This window comes from Aspergillus alliaceus, assembly GCF_009176365.1.
Source record: "Aspergillus alliaceus strain CBS 536.65 unplaced genomic scaffold BDW43scaffold_8, whole genome shotgun sequence".
NCBI lineage: Eukaryota > Fungi > Ascomycota > Eurotiomycetes > Eurotiales > Aspergillaceae > Aspergillus > Aspergillus alliaceus.
Window position 1 is genome coordinate 28,264 of NW_022474691.1, and position 19,590 is coordinate 47,853.

The 19,590-nt window shown below is 45.7% G+C and overlaps 8 protein-coding genes across 8 annotated transcripts; 4 read left to right on the forward strand and 4 right to left on the reverse strand.

Annotated features, from left to right (window-relative positions):
- Positions 1–402: 402 nt before the first annotated feature.
- BDW43DRAFT_323572 (pyridoxal phosphate-dependent transferase) lies at positions 403–2,188 on the reverse strand (the record flags this gene model as incomplete). Its single annotated transcript, XM_032049777.1, has 5 exons — positions 403–473; positions 557–1,145; positions 1,197–1,802; positions 1,860–1,887; positions 1,965–2,188. 5 exons carry the CDS (start codon positions 2,186–2,188, stop codon positions 403–405), a joined length of 1,518 nt encoding a protein of 505 aa, XP_031903250.1.
- A 542-nt stretch (positions 2,189–2,730) lies between these two features.
- On the forward strand, positions 2,731–3,445 carry BDW43DRAFT_308097 (uncharacterized protein; the record flags this gene model as incomplete). Its single annotated transcript, XM_032046406.1, has 4 exons — positions 2,731–2,842; positions 2,904–2,983; positions 3,074–3,127; positions 3,209–3,445. 4 exons carry the CDS (start codon positions 2,731–2,733, stop codon positions 3,443–3,445), a joined length of 483 nt encoding a protein of 160 aa, XP_031903251.1.
- Positions 3,446–5,596: 2,151 nt separating this feature from the next.
- Positions 5,597–6,723, reverse strand: BDW43DRAFT_298053 (zinc-dependent alcohol dehydrogenase family protein; the record flags this gene model as incomplete). Its single annotated transcript, XM_032044498.1, has 2 exons — positions 5,597–6,135; positions 6,216–6,723. 2 exons carry the CDS (start codon positions 6,721–6,723, stop codon positions 5,597–5,599), a joined length of 1,047 nt encoding a protein of 348 aa, XP_031903252.1.
- Positions 6,724–7,855: 1,132 nt separating this feature from the next.
- Positions 7,856–9,275, reverse strand: BDW43DRAFT_323575 (uncharacterized protein). Its single transcript, XM_032049778.1, has one exon. It carries the CDS (start codon positions 8,823–8,825, stop codon positions 7,869–7,871), a length of 957 nt encoding a protein of 318 aa, XP_031903253.1. The 5' UTR covers positions 8,826–9,275; the 3' UTR covers positions 7,856–7,868.
- A 167-nt stretch (positions 9,276–9,442) lies between these two features.
- BDW43DRAFT_266893 (uncharacterized protein) lies at positions 9,443–10,938 on the forward strand. The gene is made up of 3 exons (XM_032040925.1): positions 9,443–9,673; positions 9,735–10,209; positions 10,268–10,938. The coding sequence occupies exons 1-3, from the start codon at positions 9,531–9,533 to the stop codon at positions 10,829–10,831; spliced, it is 1,182 nt and encodes a 393-aa protein (XP_031903254.1). The 5' UTR covers positions 9,443–9,530; the 3' UTR covers positions 10,832–10,938.
- A 2,379-nt stretch (positions 10,939–13,317) lies between these two features.
- On the reverse strand, positions 13,318–15,238 carry BDW43DRAFT_308101 (fungal specific transcription factor domain-containing protein; the record flags this gene model as incomplete). The annotated part of the gene is made up of 4 exons (XM_032046407.1): positions 13,318–14,409; positions 14,468–14,921; positions 14,975–15,002; positions 15,070–15,238. The coding sequence occupies 4 exons, from the start codon at positions 15,236–15,238 to the stop codon at positions 13,318–13,320; spliced, it is 1,743 nt and encodes a 580-aa protein (XP_031903255.1).
- Positions 15,239–15,714: 476 nt separating this feature from the next.
- Positions 15,715–16,839, forward strand: BDW43DRAFT_308102 (NmrA/HSCARG family protein; the record flags this gene model as incomplete). The annotated part of the gene is made up of 4 exons (XM_032046408.1): positions 15,715–15,891; positions 15,942–16,014; positions 16,095–16,366; positions 16,438–16,839. 4 exons carry the CDS (start codon positions 15,715–15,717, stop codon positions 16,837–16,839), a joined length of 924 nt encoding a protein of 307 aa, XP_031903256.1.
- Positions 16,840–18,509: 1,670 nt separating this feature from the next.
- Positions 18,510–19,572, forward strand: BDW43DRAFT_298056 (5'-methylthioadenosine/S-adenosylhomocysteine nucleosidase family protein; the record flags this gene model as incomplete). Its single annotated transcript, XM_032044499.1, has 2 exons — positions 18,510–19,439; positions 19,558–19,572. The coding sequence occupies 2 exons, from the start codon at positions 18,510–18,512 to the stop codon at positions 19,570–19,572; spliced, it is 945 nt and encodes a 314-aa protein (XP_031903257.1).
- Positions 19,573–19,590: the final 18 nt, after the last annotated feature.

Genomic DNA, 19,590 nt, shown 5'->3' on the forward strand with positions numbered 1-19,590 from the left:
CGCTGTACAGCTAATGGATTTGGTGGAATCAGTTCCCAGCAAGCGTGCGCCACCACGATGCAGCAACTGCCTTCAAATTGGCATACTTTTTTATATGGGAAACTTCTACCCTTCCGGGCCTATTAATGAGAGTATGCAGACCAGAAAATATAGAAATGCTCTTTTCCCCCCATTTAAATATCATAATAATACTAATCCTTCGTATAATTCTTTTGGCAATTAAAAATATATTTTTATGTGATTCTAAATAAACCACGCCCACTACGCCGCCTTTCCATTCTTCTGCTATGTACTGCAACGTCAAGAATAATTGCCATTCTGTTTAGTATATAGGTACATGGTAAATACACAGCATATAGCTACCTACCCTCTGCCATCCTAAGCGGAATTCTGATTCGGTCTTCAGCAGACAGCATGAGTCTTTCCTGTTTTCCCTTGGAGCGAATGGCGTTCCTGCTGCGCATAGTTAGCCTCTGGGAATGTGTCGGTGGCAAAGAGGTCAAGATCACCTTGTATTCGGTCATTGCATTTTTCATAGGGTCTTTTGACGTTCTACTTGCGACAGCATGGTCGACAGCGTGGTCCTCCAATCGTTTAATGAACTGTTGGCTGTCCTTTTCTAGGTGTTGGCAACATAGCTTGATATCTTTGATGAGCAAGTCACATCGGCTCCGTGAGAAGTCTTCGCGAACAACAATCCTCATCATTTTCATTTTATCTGTGTCTGGGGCCATCGTATATGCTGGTATGACCCAGCCCCGGATTTTGATGTAATGCGCCAGTGCAAATTCATCGAAGTCCCTATCTTCGAGGGCCCCTTCGTCCCTGTTGGGGAAACGGAAGGCCACAAGAGGCAAGCCACGGCCACCAGTCTCTGACATGATGATAAATCCTATCTCTCTGAGTGCCTGAGTCAAGTAATCGGCGATCTGGACAAGATTGTACATGATATCACGGAAGCCAGATTTTCCGAGTCGGATGAGTTGATAATACTGACCAATAACTTGGGCAGCACCCTTGGAGAAGTTAAGAGTAAATGATGATTGCTCTGCTCCCAGGTAGTTGATATTAAAGATCAAATCTTGCGGGAGATATTCGGAAGATCTCCAAACCACCCAGCCGACGCCAGGGTACACCAGACCATACTAGGAGCAGTAAGTATTTGGTGAAGGTGAAAAGAGGTAGATATTGCAAACCTTGTGACCGGACACATTGATGGACACCACTCTCTTAATCCTGAAGTCCCATTCCAGGTCGGGGTTAATAAAAGGAGCTACGAACCCCCCGCTGGCGGCGTCCACATGGATAGGCACCTCAGAACCTTGCTTCTCCAGGATATCACTAATAGCTTTGACATCCTCATACGCCCCAGTATATGTGGTACCAAGGATTGCAACTATGCCAATTGTGTTCTCATCGCACAGAGCCACGGCTTGCTCAGGGTCAATAACAAAACGTTTTCGGGTACAGTTGACATATCTTTCCTCTATGTCGAAATAGCTGGCGGCCTTCTCCCAACACACCTGTACTGCAGATGACATTATGATGTTTGGACGGTCAGCACTTTTCCCCTCCGCCTGGCGACGTAATTTCCAACGTCTTTTCATGGCCAGGACTGCCAGCATGATTGCTTCTGATGAACCGACAGTTGAGGTGCCAATCGATGTGTCCTTGGGAGCATGAAAGAGACTACCAATCATATTGGCACAATAGTTATTGATTTCCGCGGTTTCTGGGTATTCCTCGAAGTCTATAAAATTCTTTGACATAGCTTCTGTCATCAGCTTTTCGGCCTCCTCCTCCTAGGATCTTGTTAATAACTACCCAACAACAACTGTAAAGCTGACATAAGGGCATACCATGTATGTAGATACGAAGGATGCCAGACTAGCAATTGTAGGTCCTGTCAGCTCCTGCAAGCGTTGTTCCCTAAACACGTGATTTGGACCCAAGGGGAAACGTACTTCAGTTTAGGGTTATTATCCAGGCTGAGCTTATCCTTGACCATACGATATGCTATCCCAGATGGCATAGGCCCGTCTGGAATATCGACACTAGGTAAAGGCGCAATCCCAAAACGTGACCCATACACGCTTCCTGTAAATTGATCACCATCTCCAGCTTGCGGTGTCGCATGCTTCGGGAACGCCGTTTTCCCTTCATACATCTTCATGTGCGAGAGAGACATTGTGGGTGTGGTTTGGAAGGTACAGGTTTAACAGTTTTTGTTCCTAACTAGTGACACGGTCGCAAGCAGCGGTGCTTTGTAGCTGTGAATTCATTCTTTTTTTAACAGGATGCAGAATTTAGTCATGACGTTACGGTTCAAGAAAGTTCAGTGTAGTATGTATGGAATATTCGGAACCGACATACTACCTACCACCTAGAATCTGTAGGCCCAGCGAGTATTAACGTCATAACCACTGCAGTGAACTATTAACAGAATGCGGGATTTAGTCGTGACGTTATCTCGGTTGATATTTAAAGTTTTTTGAGCCATATCCTCTATCCATAGGGTTCAAGAATGTCCGGTGTAGTATGTACGGAACCATTCGGAACCGACATACTACCTACCACCTAGAATCCGTAGACCCAGCCAGTACTAACGTCATAACCACTCCCAGTGAACTACACTACACATACTTCTTGGCTAGTTCTTCTATAATTCAAAATAATGATCAATACCTTATTCCCCCTGCTACCAAATACCTGTATTGCATCAAATCAAAAATGTTCAAAAGCCCAGGTAGTCTTTATGCAGCCCTTGCTGCCACCGGTGCCGCGGGATATTATCTCTTTCGATCGAAGGGCGACCCTAACGCTGCGCGTCGCCAGATAAAAGGTAGCGTCTCACCCACGTCTAATGGATCTGTGCTTTTACATACATGCTGATTCCAATAAAGATGACGCCGACCGCGCCATGAAGTCCATCAATGAAACTGAACAAAGGGGAGAGAAAACTGATGCTTACATCCAACAGGCAGTACGTTTACTACCCCTTCTTCCCTATTTGTATGTTGCAGATTGGATGCCAGTTAGCTCATGATAGTGCTTGCTGTTCGGTATTGGTTAGATCAGAGATGCCCAAGCCACTGCCAAAGCTTCGGATGAGTATCTACAACAAGCGGTATGCCTTTCTCTCTCCTTCCTCCTCCTGCAGGGACATTCCCGAAGGTGATTCTGTGTCATAATTTAACTGTTGCTGCAGATAAAAGACCTCCGAGCTAAAGCTGCCGCCACCGATCAACAGCTAAGTGATACTGCCAAAGAAAGCGTCAATAAACTGGAGAAGTACTTGGAAGGTCTGCGGAATGATATCAACAGCAGCGTCGAGGAGTTTGACAAATCAATGGAGCTTAAGGCAGCGGAAGCTAAACGGGCTTTGTCTGAGTGGGTGGGGGAAGGAGTGAATAATGATGGAAAGAAGAGCGACAAAAAGAAATAAGCGCATACATGGACGTATGTTTCGTGACCTAGGAGACTAGCGTCAATATCAAGAGCTTTCTATAGCCCTACCGGTATGTCAACAATTCTGGTGATGAAATAAGAGAGCACGAGGGTACTCAATAGCGTGCCCTATTAACGAGGAATGGATAGGGTCTGGTGAGATGTAAATTAATGTCTTCGTACTTATACTCGATACGATCTTTCAATATCCGAAAGTGCCATAAGACAGGAACCTACAAGACAAGGCTATTGTAGAACTGTGTAAGAGTTTCCCATTGCTTTTCAGGGTAAACGAAAACTACCGGCGGTGGGCGAGGTATATCAACGCACTTTTTCAAATCACATCAAAACTGAGCCCATGCAAATTACGAGAATTGCCCAAGAGTAGGTCTCCGTCGATGATCACGTAGAGTTGTCTCGGCAAAAGCAGTACTTGGAAATTGCTCCGCTTTGCTAAAGAAGAGCACAATTAGGCCTTTCCTGGTCAAGATTGATGAAGGCCGTAGACGGAACATAATAAGGCCAATGAAACCTCTGCAAACCCGTCAGTAGGCCCACCCAAAAACATGCAATCAGCAGCAAAGCGACCGACGAGACATGAGACGGACCGGTAGCCGGCTTTAGAAGAGCGCCTCATTGATCCTTTCCCGTGCCTGAGTAAATCGTAGACTGCCCGTTGTTGGAAAACCCCCAGGCTGTTTTTATGAGAAACCCCCGTATTTTCTATCGAATGCTTCAACTAATTCCTACATTAGTGTTAATCAACCGATCCAAGATTATATGTTAGGTAGAGTGGTGGCTCCGAATCCTACAGCGAATAACCATGTTGACAGAAAGGCTTTAATATTTATTATTGTCGCGAAAGTTATACCCGATTCTACTTTCAACGGAGCCTCTGGGCTTTCTACGTGAGCCACATATTACGCCGGTTTCTGTAATATGTTTAACTTGAGGTTTAGATTTAGTCAAAGAGGTAGCTCTTATATAGGTTTGAAGGATGACGTCGTTGCCTTTTATGCAAATATATGATTTGATTCTAAGTAAGTCTTGGTAAATATTTCCGTACCGGGATATGCAACTTCAAAGTCCCTCCAACGTTCTGTTCACATATTTGGCATATTACACGACTCCATTCCGAAACCAATATCTCATTTTCACATGGCCGAGAGAGCAGTGTAATACGAGCATTTCCTAACTTGTTTGAAACTATCCGAAAACCGGGGTTGTCCAATTGCGGTTCCTGATTGCGTATAAAAAGCTATCGAAAGCGAGTTGTAACTTCTGTCAACACTAGTATAGCTATGCAGCTATGCTATCTGTTCAGTTTGGTAAATATTCCATAGTACATTTAATAAGACTGGAAATACTAGACTAATTGTTCTCCACTGTGCTCTGTTGGGTATGATTTGTCGTCCCCACAGATTTGCCTTAGGCAGGTTTTCATGTGGGCAACTGGCAATCACCGTTTTATTAGCTAGATTGAATAAGACTAGTAAACACCGTAGTAGTTTACTCTTTCACCTCTATGAGGAGGATATGACCCGTGTTCTGACCTATATTCAGTTTTGCGTGATCACATGTAACTAGTTCATAACATTTGGACCGAGCCCTTGAATGACGCAGGAATATCTTGTATACTATCACATCATTGCTCCCTATCCCTGGACAACGAATGATTCCTGAACGCATCTTGGCAATCGTCCCCGGGGAATTCGTCACTAGCAGTAAGTATCCTTCGCGAAGCGTTCAGCAAATGCACTACTCTAAACAATTCAGTACATCTTCCGTTGCTCGACCGACTTGACTTTGCAATTAGAGCCAAACGTATACACATATTGTACTATAGAGAATGAAAGAATAAAATAACCATAATCCTAGGGGTGTTGTTGCCTATATTATAAGCGTTTGTAGATTTAATGGAATATAATGGGTTTAAGCACTCTATTTCCTATTTCAAGCCTGTTAACTTAATTGCTACACAGTTAAACTATACGAGACGCGAGAGAAGTATAGCTGTACTATAGCTCCACCACTGACTTTAGGTAATAGGAAATAATACAGTGAAAACCTTGCTATCTGGAGTCTCAGTCGCTCCAAGGCAGAATTTGTAACGAGTGCTCCCCCTCTGCAGTAGACTAAATGTAAGACCTCAGGACTTTCTAACAAAGTCGATACAGACTTTTCCCGTATGCTGCCTGCTCGCAAGGTATGTGTATGCCTCAATCACCTGGTCCCGGCTGAACATGAAAGTCTTCTCAACAGGGACAGGTAGGTTGCGGGTGCCGATGAATCGAACAGCATCCTCAAGCAGTTGCTTGGAACCAACCATGATACCACGGACAACTACTCCTTTTGCCAATGCGAGACCGGCTACGTCCGGCATGTTATGTCGGAGAGAGGCGGAGAGAAAGCCTATGACGGCAATATTACCGCCGTAAGCAACAGCTTCCAGAGACTGTTTGATAGTCCCAGAGCCACCGTTTTCTAGGATGTAGTCTACACCACGGCCGTGGGTGATCTTCTGTACCTCTTCAGCCCATTTAGGGGTGGTCTTGTAGTTGATAGTATAGTCAGCTCCGTATTTCTGTTGAACATACTGTAGCTTCTCTCCCGAAGAAGATGTGATGATAGTGGTGGCGCCCGCAGCCTTCGCAAGAACGAGGCCAGTGACAGACACCCCCCCAGTACCTGTGTTTGCCAGTTAGATCTCTTTTTTTTTTTTCTAAAAAAAAATAAAAAATAAAATAAAATAAATGCAGATGACAAACCAAGGCAGAGAACAGTATTTCCAGGCTTCAGAGGAATATTCCCGTATAAAGAGTTCCACACGGTAGTTCCGGTGCAAACAACGCTGGCCCATTGGCTGTAGCTAAGCTGGGAATCCGGAAGCTTGACGACTGCTTCCGATGGAATTGCCACGTATTCTCTTAGAACACCGTCAATCGGGCCACCAAGTCCATTGTTCCAGTTTGTGATCGGACCGTACAAGGTAGCGATGTCGAAAGCCACAATTACTTTCTCGCCTTTGGTGAATCCTCGAACGCCCTCTCCAATATCAACAACATCACCGGCAGCATCGGATCCAGGCACAACATTATCTTTTACAGGGAAAGGGTACTTGCCAGTGGATATGGCAATGTCCCGGAAGTTCAATGCTACACTGCGCACCTTGACGACTAGCTCATGTTTCCCGGCAGAAGGCACCGATTCTTTGAACTCAGCAAGTCGTTCCCAGGAATCGTGGCCAAGAAGACGCAGAACAGTTTGAGAAGGCATCCTGCAATTGGGCGAGGTTGCTCTCATAGAAGAACTAAAACAAAATAAAGAGATTTGTGCAGTCAGTATTGGCTACAGAGTTCTCAGGATATACCATACCATCTGGACCTTCTATCCCAGTATCTTGTACCCTGGATTTATTCAGTATTGTTGAACGTATTGTCTGCGCTTCTCAACTAAAACACAAGCCAGGTTACCCCACAAAGATGACGTATGTAGCTGGTGGAGAAGGGATACTATTAGAGGGTTCTACACATATTGATTAGGGAGCAAGTGTGCCGCTGTGTCCGTAAGGTTTGTCGCCCACCCACGCACCAATGACGTCGCGTTGGATAAAAGCCCTACACCTACCGTCATGTTATTCCACACTTTCCTTCACGACTGAGATCTGGATTGCTGAGGTTCTGCGACCCCAGTGATACAGTGTTCTTAACGGCTCCTACTTTAACCAAGGCAGAACACTATTGTGCTGCGGGGACTGCGGGACGGTAACAACGACGTATCTAGAACGAAGACCAACTGATGCCGTTTTTCTCATCCACACGGCTCTGTATCTGTCCACACTGGTTCCAAGTGCCGTCAGTCCCCTCTACAACAGATAAGTCAGTTTTTAACCAGATGTTGATATAATTTCGACAACTTACATCTATCCTTTTAAGTATATACTACTATAAGTGGTAACCGTAGATCCAAGAGTCCTGCGCTGACTATTTCTCACCACCCCTCTCTACCATTCTACGTTATGTAGGAATAGTCTTAAATTACGCAAAGGCAAATTATGCTATAACGAATTATTAAAGCAGCATTTACTTTTGGAATCTTCGGGATCAGAGTATTAGGATGATGTTGCTATTATGCCAGCCGTAGGTGAGAAGTAAATAATACAACTATGCAAAGTCCATAATACAAAGAATACACGGAGGGCAGAGTTAAATACAGTCTTACCTTAGTATACTGACAGGAAGATAGGGAGCAAGAGGCTACTCACAGACCCTACTACACTCATTATAGGTAAACCCAGGGGCACACGGATAGACTGTTATATGACTTCAAATCCTATACCCTTGGGAACAATATGAAGGCTAAGAGAAGCACTAGTCGATACAACTTTCAATCACATCATGGACCGATATATCAGTTCACCACTACTCCTCCAATAAGGTCCGTAACACATCGGCTGGTGTACGCTTCGGTGCGGCAAGCTCCAATACTTCCTTGCTAGTTGTAGAAGACGTGCACCTTCCTTCCCACGCTGCCTCCGGGGCGCGTTTGATGGACAAGACAACATTCTTGGATTCCTGAGTTGCCGCGAACTTGTGCTCATAAAGTATGTCAACGAGTGACATGTCTTTGTAGATGACATCCTTAACTTTGGTGCCGGTGTGCTGCTCGATCATGTTGACGACCTGGTTCCCGGTGATGTCTTCTGGCCCATTCAGAACATATTTGGCTTTGTTGTGCACAGTAGGATCGTCTTGGGACAACAGATGAGCTGCAAGGACTCCAACTTCATCAGGGTCAATAATGCCGACAGGAGCATCTTTTGACGCCATTAACCTCAGAGTATCCTGCTTTCCAGTCTTGCGGTACTGTTTGATGAATTCTGCGGCGGCAGAGAGGTAGAGCGGTGAAAAGACATTGGGCTGGAGCGAAGTCCAATGTAAGTCGTTGAATTCTGGAGAGCTCAGCAGAGCTTCGATTGCCCAATGCGTGCGCGTATAGTACGCATCACAATCTGGGCGAACATTTGCAGCAGTAGTCGATATCCGCACGACGTACTTGACGCCAGCTCTGAGGGCGGCCAGATGGAATGATGATTCTTCGGCGAATTGATTTGGTTGGTTGTGTGATGCAATAAATGCCCTGACGATCTCGTGTTCGCGGAGCCAGTCAGCGGTGATTTCAACCCAGTTTCGCTCTACCATCTCAACGCCAGGCAGTTTTGCAAGCTGTTTGGCTACCGGGCTATCCAAAGAACGCGTGAGGCCGATGACTCGGTGACCGGACAGAGCGGTTCTAGTCTTAAGCAACTTTGGCAGAGTTTCAGTAACACTTCGGCCAGTGTTACCCGTTGCACCGATAATAAGGATAGTAGGAGCCATGATTAAAGGAAACCAGTAGTACTGTTTTGAAGATTCTAAATGGTAGAGTGTGCCGGAAGATCACCAAAACCTCCAGTACTGCTCTCCCCAATTTATATTTTGCTAAGACCCGCTGAAGGCCAGAAATTGCTTAATAACAATACGGTCGATGTGTGGTCTCCGAGTCAGTGGGATCTCCGGGTCAGTGGGATCTCCGGGTTTAGTGGGAATATCTGTTCCCACTATCGAGTCTGGCTCCGTCTAAATTGAGAATCCTTCGTTTGTACTGTAATAGACCCTGGATATGGGTAAAGTGCTGAGATCATGCTTGCCCCGTCTAGGTTAGCATTAGATGTGTCTTGGTATAGGTCACGTCGGCGCTACTCCAACTTTTGCATTGCTGTTCCATCTCCGAACTAATTAATTAATAAGTACCGTATAGTATTAATAATGTTGGTGTGCGAATTAAGCTTTCCTAGCAAGTGGGCTCTCCGAGCAAGCGGCTATCCCACCAATATATTTTGGCCACAGCAGAAGACTAAAAGCTCCACTTATATAGGGTCTTACTAAGCTAGCGTACGGAAAGAATCGCTGAAGTTTCGCCGGAATATCCTACAATTCCTGTCAACCGACACCTAGCAACCGATCCTGAGGAAAGATTCTACTGACAGCGGATGCTCTCCTCCAGGTCTCTACTATATTACAAGTATCTATCACACTAAAAGGATGTGCCCAAAGGCATTCGTATGTCGTTTTCTACGCTGCAACGCGAGTTATCAGCGGAAGGAGCACCTTCGTCGCCATGAGGCGCAACATTACCGCCACCAGCTTTTCCAATGTCTAACTTGTAATCGAGAATTTGGCCGAAGGTAAGGAGTAATTCGTACCTATATATAACTGAACACAGTGACCTTAACGCTGGCATCCTAGTGACACACTCCGGCGACATATGCAAAAGGTACATGGAGTAAAGGAGCCTGCACCTCTCACAAAATATGCATGTACACACTGTCGAGAGCAAAAGTCTCGGTGCCAAGGAGGGCCACCATGCAGCAATTGCCTGCGCCGCGGAATTCAATGTTCTCGGAGCCAACAGGCTGAAGTACAACAAAGTGGCTATCTCAGTTGCCCGACAGACACACTATTAACAGCGTCGCATGATAGTCCCACCCAACCCAAAATAAGTCGCTCTGAAAGGGATAGACATTTTCTTGGTCTGTATTTTAAGTTATTTCACCCTTACTGGCCATTCATTCACCAGGGGTCGTTCCGCGAGTATGATGAGACACCCTTACTTGTCCAGTCGATGATTGTCATCGGTTTGTGGGTGAGTAATGAACAGAACGCACAGTCAAAAGCAATTGACCTCCACAATGTCCTGAGCTCGGCTATACAGAAACAGAAAGTATGTAACCGAAGCCTCGCTACATACAGGCCTATTTCACTGACAAGGAGACTTGCAGGAGCTATGGGATGCTTCGATCTCGGAGGACGCATGCAGTTCCTGTTCCTGGCCTATCCCAACATACCAGGCTATCTTGCTCCATATAATTTTTGCTGTCTTATATAAAGGCGGTGGAGCGCTTAGTCTGGGTCTGAAGCCTTGTATTACTCCTGCTGATACTGATCTGCTTAACAGGCTTGTTGCAAGTTGCAAAAAGCTAGGCATGCTATACTATCCAAACATGCTTTCCCGATATGGCCAGGATGATCTTGCTGCATATGTCTGGGTAAGCATTGAGGAAGTTAAACGGTTCAACCTGGCTCTATATAAAGTTTGCAGGGCTTTCAGCAAACAGGAGAATAGTGTAGACAACTTGGATATAGCAGGAGCGGGAAGCAGGGGGCTCCGTGCACGCGACTTACGATTTCCATTGCCAAGGAACACTCCATTGTGGAACGCTGTAAGCAAAGCAGAATGGGTATCGGCGGCTACAGAGGATGTGTACCGCCATAGCTTACATGACACTTTGGAAGCGGAATGGATCTCAAAGTCAGCGAAAGTCTTGGAACTAATTGAGACATAACATCTTTTTGGGTGGTTTGATTTCCAACTGGGCGTTACTACGATCGGAAACACCCCATCAAGCTTGTCTTAATAATTACATATAGTTTCCAAGTCATGCGACTTCACCAAAAGAAACTAAAATATAGTAATATCTATTTTTTCTAAAACTAAATATCTAGCTATACATTTCGGATTGTCTATAAATCTTGCTGTAATAGGGATGGTACTCAGTGCTGTGCTCAGTTTTCAAATACTTGGAGGTCGTCATCTTTTGCCCATTGAATGCTACGCCACTGACTCTACCACTCATGTCCGCGTTCAGTACGTGCACTAGACAAGGGTCTGCAACAATAGTCTTCCTCTACAGGTCTTAATATAATCTAAGCATTCTTCATCTCATTGTCTCTCCCTAAGATCAACTGATCTCGCAAATCCCCAGAGGCTTGTTGGCGCGTGTGATACTATAGCATACGCTGACTTTAGGCGAGTCGAAAGGGGCGAGGAAATGGAAAAGTGTCATTGAGAGTCTTTTGGCTATTTCTATATTTAGCCTCGAGTTGATTATATATAATCTCGATCGAGAGATATTTAGGAAGGCTGCAAGCTTCGTTTTAAAGATGTTTAATATAGTAGAAGAAAATGAAAAGCTATTTAGACTTCCCGTTGCCCTAATTCCAAGATAGCTCCCAGAGGTCATATTGTTTTTTTTTTCTCGTGTACTCTTTCTGTTACTTCTATTCTCAATCAGATTTGAGCAACCATATGAGATTTTCTCCTAATAACATAGAGGACTAATATACAGCTGATTTGGAGCCTAGTTGGATGTCTACCTGGCTTGCGGCCTCAGCGTAAATTGCATATGACAGGGAAAGTACCATTAAATCGGGCCAAACACAGCGTGGCAAGTGTATCAGTCGAATGATGGAAATCGACAGCATACCCTCTGCCGAACTTCACTTTGCTCAGCAAATGCCTTACCATCAGTTCTACAAACTACCATCCGTCGAGTCCTTAGACGAAAACGACCGTCCAAGGAGTAAAGAGATACACCTCTCATGTAGGCATACCCAACGTCTACCTAACCACCACCACAGCCGGAACCCACAAACTTCTACTTCTGGGTACGCTGGTGTAGTCCTTAAAAATCACTCGCACCGGCTATCGAGCAATTCGCAGAGAATTACGCGAACGCAAAATTCTTCAAGGTGGATGTTGAGCAGCAAGGAAAATTGCCGATGCGGCGGCCGTAGCGTTTGTACCAATGGTGATTGTTTATAAACCGGGTGAACTGGTGAAGGCGCTGAGGGGGCTAGCTACAGCCGATCTAGAGGGAGAATGACGAGATTTGTAGGGTCCTTGTGACTGCATTCTTTTCAATACGAACCTCAGAGAGCCCACAGTATGTTATTCCCCGCGTGACTGCTGACTGGGATGATTGTATTGAATACGTATCTAAGTATATCGCGTGCCATGTATGTAATTCATGCTCCAATATGGGCATTTGATCGTACAAAAGAGAGTGCTGTAGAAAGCCGCGCACTTGCACATTCCCTCACTTCCTAGATGATATCCGCAACATAGCGCAGTTGAGGGAGTAACCGCTACTTTTCCAACAACTACTGCATACCTTGGAGCCCGTTTGCTATCAAATGGAGAATGGAGCATCTTTGCGTCGTACTGACTTCAACTTATTGAATCTTGTCGTATGCCTTAATACTTTGCTAACTCCGGCCGACATGCTTGAGACAAAGGCTGAGCGATGGCGTTGTCAGTGGCCTGCACTTCCTGTCCTACCCTGGCCACAGGAGGCACTGAAATATCCAGAAACCGGGGGAAAACTCTCATAAACTCAGGTCACCTGATAAGAGATATGCAAGGAGCTGTCATAGTGTTAGAGTAAGCCTAGTAATTTGTTGCTCTTGACTGAATTCTTTTTCTAATATTGTCGATCCTGGACCTTGACACAGTTTTTGAACCCCGAGCTACGACTTGTCTATGTACCCCTTCTGATAGCCTCGGAGCGCGGACATATAGGCACGATACTTTACTGTTCTGAAAGCATAGCATTGACAAGCGCTCCGTATTATGTGTGTTACTGTCCCTAGTAGTACCTCCTGCTATGTGCCTGCTTTACAATGATAGCATCGCGTAGTGGGTGACTGTAAGATACATGCATTAGAGTCGAAAACGTAAAAAGTGCAAAGGGAAATATGGGAATGAATTCCATAGGACCATAGAGACAAGACGGTCTATTAAGGAGGCATGTCAGGAGCAATTGGAAGATGTGCGTCGAGACGGTTTTCTAGAGCGGAACACAACAATATGTATATTCGACGACTCGGCACAGCGGCCACACAGAGGCACTCTGTATGGGTATGAATACGACTACTACTCCATATCCCCTGATATGGCACATAAGACACTTTATTTGAGATATTCTATGTAAGTTGCTTTGTGCAGTGTCTCTTATGCTTTCGTATGGTACAAAAAGCAGAACCAGAATCACTATGGATCACCCGATACCTGCGTCCAGTACCCCCAGTTGATATCCAAATTCTCGAAACAACTCGCTACATCAGTATCAAAAAGCTGAGGGTCAGTATCGTCAAATAGAGAATAATCCGCTGGCACTACACTCGGACCTGACAAATATCGTTTCCTCGCTTCATGCTTTTCTTTCAAAGAAACAACCCACCTTGGCTCTTCGCCTCTACGCGGAGCCTGCGCCTCCCAAGCTTTCAACGCCATTGTACCCACAGCAACATACATCAAGTCATTCGGATTTTGACATGGTAGCCAATCCGCGTCCATAAAAACACGGTAGACAGCATCGATAGCACTCCACGCATTATCAAGATTTACCACGTGCCCGTGCTGTAGCTCCATCAAGACATGCACAAACGACTCGAACGGGAATAGTGTATGCATAAACCATAGATATGGCTGTAACTTGTCGGTCGAATATATTTTGTGGGTGCATTCGACCACTTCGACGTTCCACGCCAGGAGAGCGCGTCGGTCAGTGTCCATAATAAGGTGATGGTTGTGACCATCCAATCTTTGGCGAGTTTGGGCACCCTTGATACGTAATTGTGCAATTATACTTGGAGCAAAAAGTTTAGCGAGTAGGTGGAGCGGAATATTCTCGTCACAGAATTGGATGAATTTGGACTCAAGGTATAGAGCAAATTCGTCGACTGCTTTGCTGGCCCCTTCCCCAGTCATCCGTGAAGAAGCTATAAATTGAGCAGACTCGTATCTCATCAAACAGAAGAGCATTTCCGTTCCGTGCGTACCGACACCTGGAGGAAGCCCCCCCATTTCTGGGTACAACTCAGAGTCACTTACGTTCACTGGGCATCGTACTGCAAAGTATTCCCGGGCCTGGAGGTCCATTGTGAATCCTGAAAGCTGTGCAGCACGAAAATCAAGAGTCAAGATCTGCCACCATAGACGACGACGGATCTCTGACTCAAAAAGTGAAATTCGGTTAGAGAGCATCGTCTCCTTGTGAAGGCCGATTCGTTGTGCGCTTCGGAACGCAAGTCCAGTGAGCAGCCAGTGGGACTGATGATCATGATACTGGCGCATGCATAGCTTAATAGTATTAGCCAGACTAAAACATGGTTCGAGCCCTATAATGAAAACGACATACAAGGTAGAGGGTCATCGCTTGCAGAACCATCAAATTACAGGACTTGAGACATTCGGCATTGACCAATGCCTGCTCTGTGGCAGCAACGAACCTTTGGTGGAGTATGCCTTTCGGTTTTCCCAGAAGGGACCCACATTGGTCATCTGTCAATGAGGTAACCGCTGTAAGGTAAATAGCAAACATCAAAGCTTCTAAACCACGAGACACGAAGTCCAAGCAAGAGATAGCATCTGTGATTTGTCTCTGAATTGAGGGCGCATGAAGCACCTTAGACAACGGATGAACGTTATCGAGAAACACTTGCCAGAGCCTGAAGATTCGTGAAGTATCTGGATGATACTCTCGGACAGACTTATACCCAGCGAGACCCCAGACCAGCCTTGTTGCTGGTGGACATTCCACTCTAGCTGAGTTTACTAAATGCTCGGTGGTCGACGGCACAGGCAGCTTTATCCTATTTTAGCCACATATCTACTGAATAATATATCTGAGAATGATATCACTCACTCCCTGAGATAGATCATTCCATATTGGACTGTACAATATCAATACTCCACATCGCTCTGAAGGACAGGCAAAATGGCCGGGTCTAACTCATTCACATAACGTGGATTCCCCTCGTCCTCCACCAGAAATCCCTCCAAGGCTGATTCCGCTGGTCCTGGAATGGCTTGGGCCGCCGTCTCTGTCGCAGATCTGATTCGGCGGCGTCGCGGTGTTGCAGGTGGCCTTGTCATGCAAGACGTGCGGGCGCGAGTGCAGGCGGAGCATGGCTGGGCCCCGTTGCATTTTATTTTACGTTTTCTGCAGCGAACACAGGAATGCCCGCGTGGTGGCCGGTTCTGGACCATGATCTACTAGGAATTCATGAAGGTTGGTCGAGTTGGTGAAAGAGGGGCATAACGTGCACAAGTGGGAAAAGGATACGGTAGACGATACGGAGAAGCGGACATTTATTTTTTTTTAGGGCGTCCTTTAGTTTCCGCCTGCTTATACAGCTTTTTACATAAGCCCTACGGTAGGAAGGTCCGAAAGTCCGCACTGCGGCCGTTTAGCAGGACTTAAATGTCCGTCAAGGCATATCCGAGATATATTGATCGGACATGTCATTAACCACGTACTATTTAATTAATCTCCTCATGCAAAGTATTTAAAGGAGGATAGATCCAATGGATATTGATATTTCTACACTATTATGAATTCCTCCCTTTACTTCAATCCACATAACCATATATATTGTTTTCGGGATGAGCAAAAAAATATTTGTCGTCTTTGGAGCCACCGGCCAACAAGGCGGTGCACTCGTTAACTATATACTTGATCATCCGGAATTCTCGAAAGACTTTCATCTCCGAGTCATTACCAGAAATGCCAGTTCCGCTGCAGCAGAAGAACTCAGACGAAAACCGGTCGATGTCGTGGAAGTAAGTGACACATATATTTAGGGGGATTCCTAGTTGAACTGGACTTTTAGGCCAACCTCGATAATCCGGAGACTCTGCCTGCCGCTGTTACAGATGCATACGCCGTCTTCTCCATGACAAACTGTAAGAATCATATATCTCCAGAGCACGCATGGTTATATCCTTGGTTATACGGTAATAGCTAAGAACATCCATCCCGCTAGACTGGGAGAAAGCCAGTGCCGCCGTTGAAATTGCGCAAGGCAAAGCTGTCGCCGATGCTGCCCTTGCTGCTGGAGTCACCCTTTTCATTTGGTCTTCCTTGCCAAGTTTTACCAAGATAACCAGGGGAAAATCAACCCAGTTACGTCATTTCGACAGCAAAGCTGAGGTTGAGGAGTACATTCGTGGTTTGGCGTTTCCTAGTAGCGTGTTTTTCATGCCAGGGTGGTTTATGCAGAATGTGTGGAGCCCACTGGCGCCGAAGGCGAAGAAGGTGAGATATATCAATATATCTTTCTTGTATGGAATGTACAAGGACATACCCGAACTTACGTGAGATTTTAGATAAGTAACGAAAGAGTACTCTTCCCCTATGCCTTCACGCCCGAAACACAAGTTCCTTTGATCGACATTTCCGATACTGGAAAATTCCTTGCCCCCGTTCTTCGAGATCCGCTGAAATACAACGGCTGCCGACTCACTGCCGCAACTGCGTTTTATACTGCGCAAGAACAGGCTGATACCTGGAGTGCAGTCTCTGGAAAACAAGTCGTCTTAACTACAGTATCCAATATTTCTAAGGATGATCTGCTGAAGCAGCCGGGCACACTTCTCGCAGAGTGGGGATATTATGGGCCGACGGGCCAAAAGGATCTTGAGTGGACGCTTGAGCAAGTTGATGAGAAGCTGGCGACGTGGCGCGAGTTTCTCGAGGCTAATGGACCGTGGTTTGAGGATGAGGCTTAAAGTTGTGGCTGAGTGTTCAATAAGATAAGGACTGGTAGTGAACGTGCATAAGTGGTCACCTATTACATGAAGAATAACATGGATGAAACTGTTATTGGCAAAGAACGACTTGTGAACAATTGTATAACGTAGTAATCCCTATTGCTCAGTACTATTTCCGGGTATAATGAAATATTTAAGTACTCTACCACACCTATATCTTCTCACTTTTTCTGATTTAGGCATGTCCACTAGGCTTATGATGTCGTCTTCCATACTATCCTCGTTTTGTGAGAGTCAATCCTTTCTCTGATGATATAACTGAACAAACACTCCGCCCACATAATCCGCTTCAATTTGGTATACATGTGACGGCACAGTCCCTATACAGGCTGCTGCGTTCGTAGTGGATATCAGCGAGTAGTGACATGATTCTTGTTTGTTCTATTTGTACTCGAGATAGACAATATCCCACAGAGCTTCGCTCCTGGGATATTCTCTTCTTCAAGCAATTCTCTCGTATTTAGAGCTACCCAATGAAATCAATCTATCTACGTTGGCCTGAGCCGTTACAATACGAGTGCTATTATGAATTTTCAGTGCTGAACGTGCGGGGCGATTAGGGGGGTGGATCTCCTCGACCTACATTGGAAACCATTCGACGAGGTTAAAATGGTTAAAATTGACGGATCAGCTTCTGTGGAATCAATCACGACGATATGTACATTGAGATAGTGTTTTCCTCGCTTCCGAGTCTCTTCGTGAAGTGTTTGCAAACATTCCTGCCTTCTCGTAGATACTGGACGCTATCTCATTCAAGTCTTCAAATTAAGCGCAGCAGAACCTAGTTCACTTCACACAGACTTCTAGATTTCCATTTTACGACTCATACTTAGCAATACCGACTCGAGCACTCTGGTGTCATGTTCTGCGGGGATTTTCCCAGTCATCCAATGACTGTTTGCTGGTCGGTACTATGAACAAGGTTGGCAGAGGGCCACATCTCGCAGTAATACCATTTATTGGCTTAGACATCAACCTCGTTCTGAGTACGGATCTTCGCAATAGCGCAATCTCACCACATGAATGGGATGATTTCATCACCCTGCATGCATAGTCACCCAATGATTGTCTAGCACTGCGAGGCAAACCGACAAGGCTGATAGAATTCAAATTTGGACCTGGCTGGTAAAAGCTGTGCTGGGCCGGAATAATAAACTGTTTGTTTAAACCCATTTCGCTAGCATCAAACATCGAATATTCAGGGCCAAATGAGCTGATATATAGCGACATTACTGACTAGACTCCCCATAGTAGATTAAATCAACCAAAATGGATATCTCAAAGATCACAGCGGCAGCAGTATCCCGATTCAATGAGTTCCAGCTTACTCTAGCCAGAGACTGGAGGATCCAGTCTTCCAACAACAATGGCGATAATCTGTCCTCGAGCTCTCGCGTTATTTTGGTTATCACTTTCGACCTAAGTGGACGGATTAATGTCTTATAGGACTAAATTCAGAGAGGTGGACTTGGCAAGTTTGCTCTGGCTGTAAGCCCGATGAGGCTGAGCAAGTGGGGTTTCGACGCGATAATATCACGGAAAATAATATTTGTTATAGCGCTCCGGCAAGCCCTGAGACGTGAGTAATTAAAGCCTGATCAGCCTGTGTTCTATATACTGCTACAATAATGGGACAAATGAAAAATCGTCGTCTTGAGCGTGAAGAGTATGCGATTGGTTGGGTTTGTTTGCTGGAGACTGAACATGCCGCAGCGCGAGTGATGCTTGATGAAGAATACGACAGCTACGAACTCGATGGGCCTTGTAGCAACTTATACACGCTCGGCCGCTGTGGTGAACACAATATTGTTATCGCTTGCCCACCACCAGGCCAATCAGGACATCCATCAGCAGCAGCCGTAGCAGCTCATATGATATCGACATTTATGTCAATCCAGTTCACCCTGATGGTGGGTATTGGAGCGGGTGTCCCAACATCAAGAACAGACATTCGGCTAGGTGATGTTGTTGTTAGCCAGCCAAATCGGAAGAATGGAGGAGTAATGCAATTTGACTTGAGGGAATGGCCTTCTGATGAAGTTAATCACATCGGCTTCATCCGTACGCCTCCGAGAATATTACAAGATGCCCTCTCAATCTTACGAGCCGATCGCTTGGGATTGAGTAGCACATCACTAGAATCTGCTTATAGACTCCGCGAATGGCCGATGTTTAGACGCGAAAACGCAGGACCTGATCTCTTGTTTGAAGCAGATTATTCCCATGTTGGGGGTCCTAACTGTCGAATGTGCAGCAGAGCAAGATTGGTTGAGCGCGAACCACGTCGCGAAAGAGTTGCGATACATCATGGCATTATCGCATCCTGCGATAGAGTCATAAAGGACGCTATTTGGAGAGATAGGCTGAGCTCACAGTTAGGTGGAGTCATTTGCTTTGAGTCGGAGGCATATGGCCTGATGAATATGTTCCCATGCCTTTTCATTCGAGGGGTATGTGATTATGCGGATTCGCACACAAGCCATGCGTGGCAGGCGTATGCAGCAGGCTCTGCAGCGGTCTATGCGAAGGAGCTACTGTCTGTGATATCTTCGGTAGATGTGATGAAGCTTCTCCTTGGCCAGAGACATCTTCCAATTTCGGAAGGGCTCCTTCTAGCAGTGGCAGCAAACACGCGGTGTGCAGAACCACTGATGAGACTTTTCCTTGACCATAGAGGAGAAAAGCTTATGATTTCAGAAGAAGTCCTTA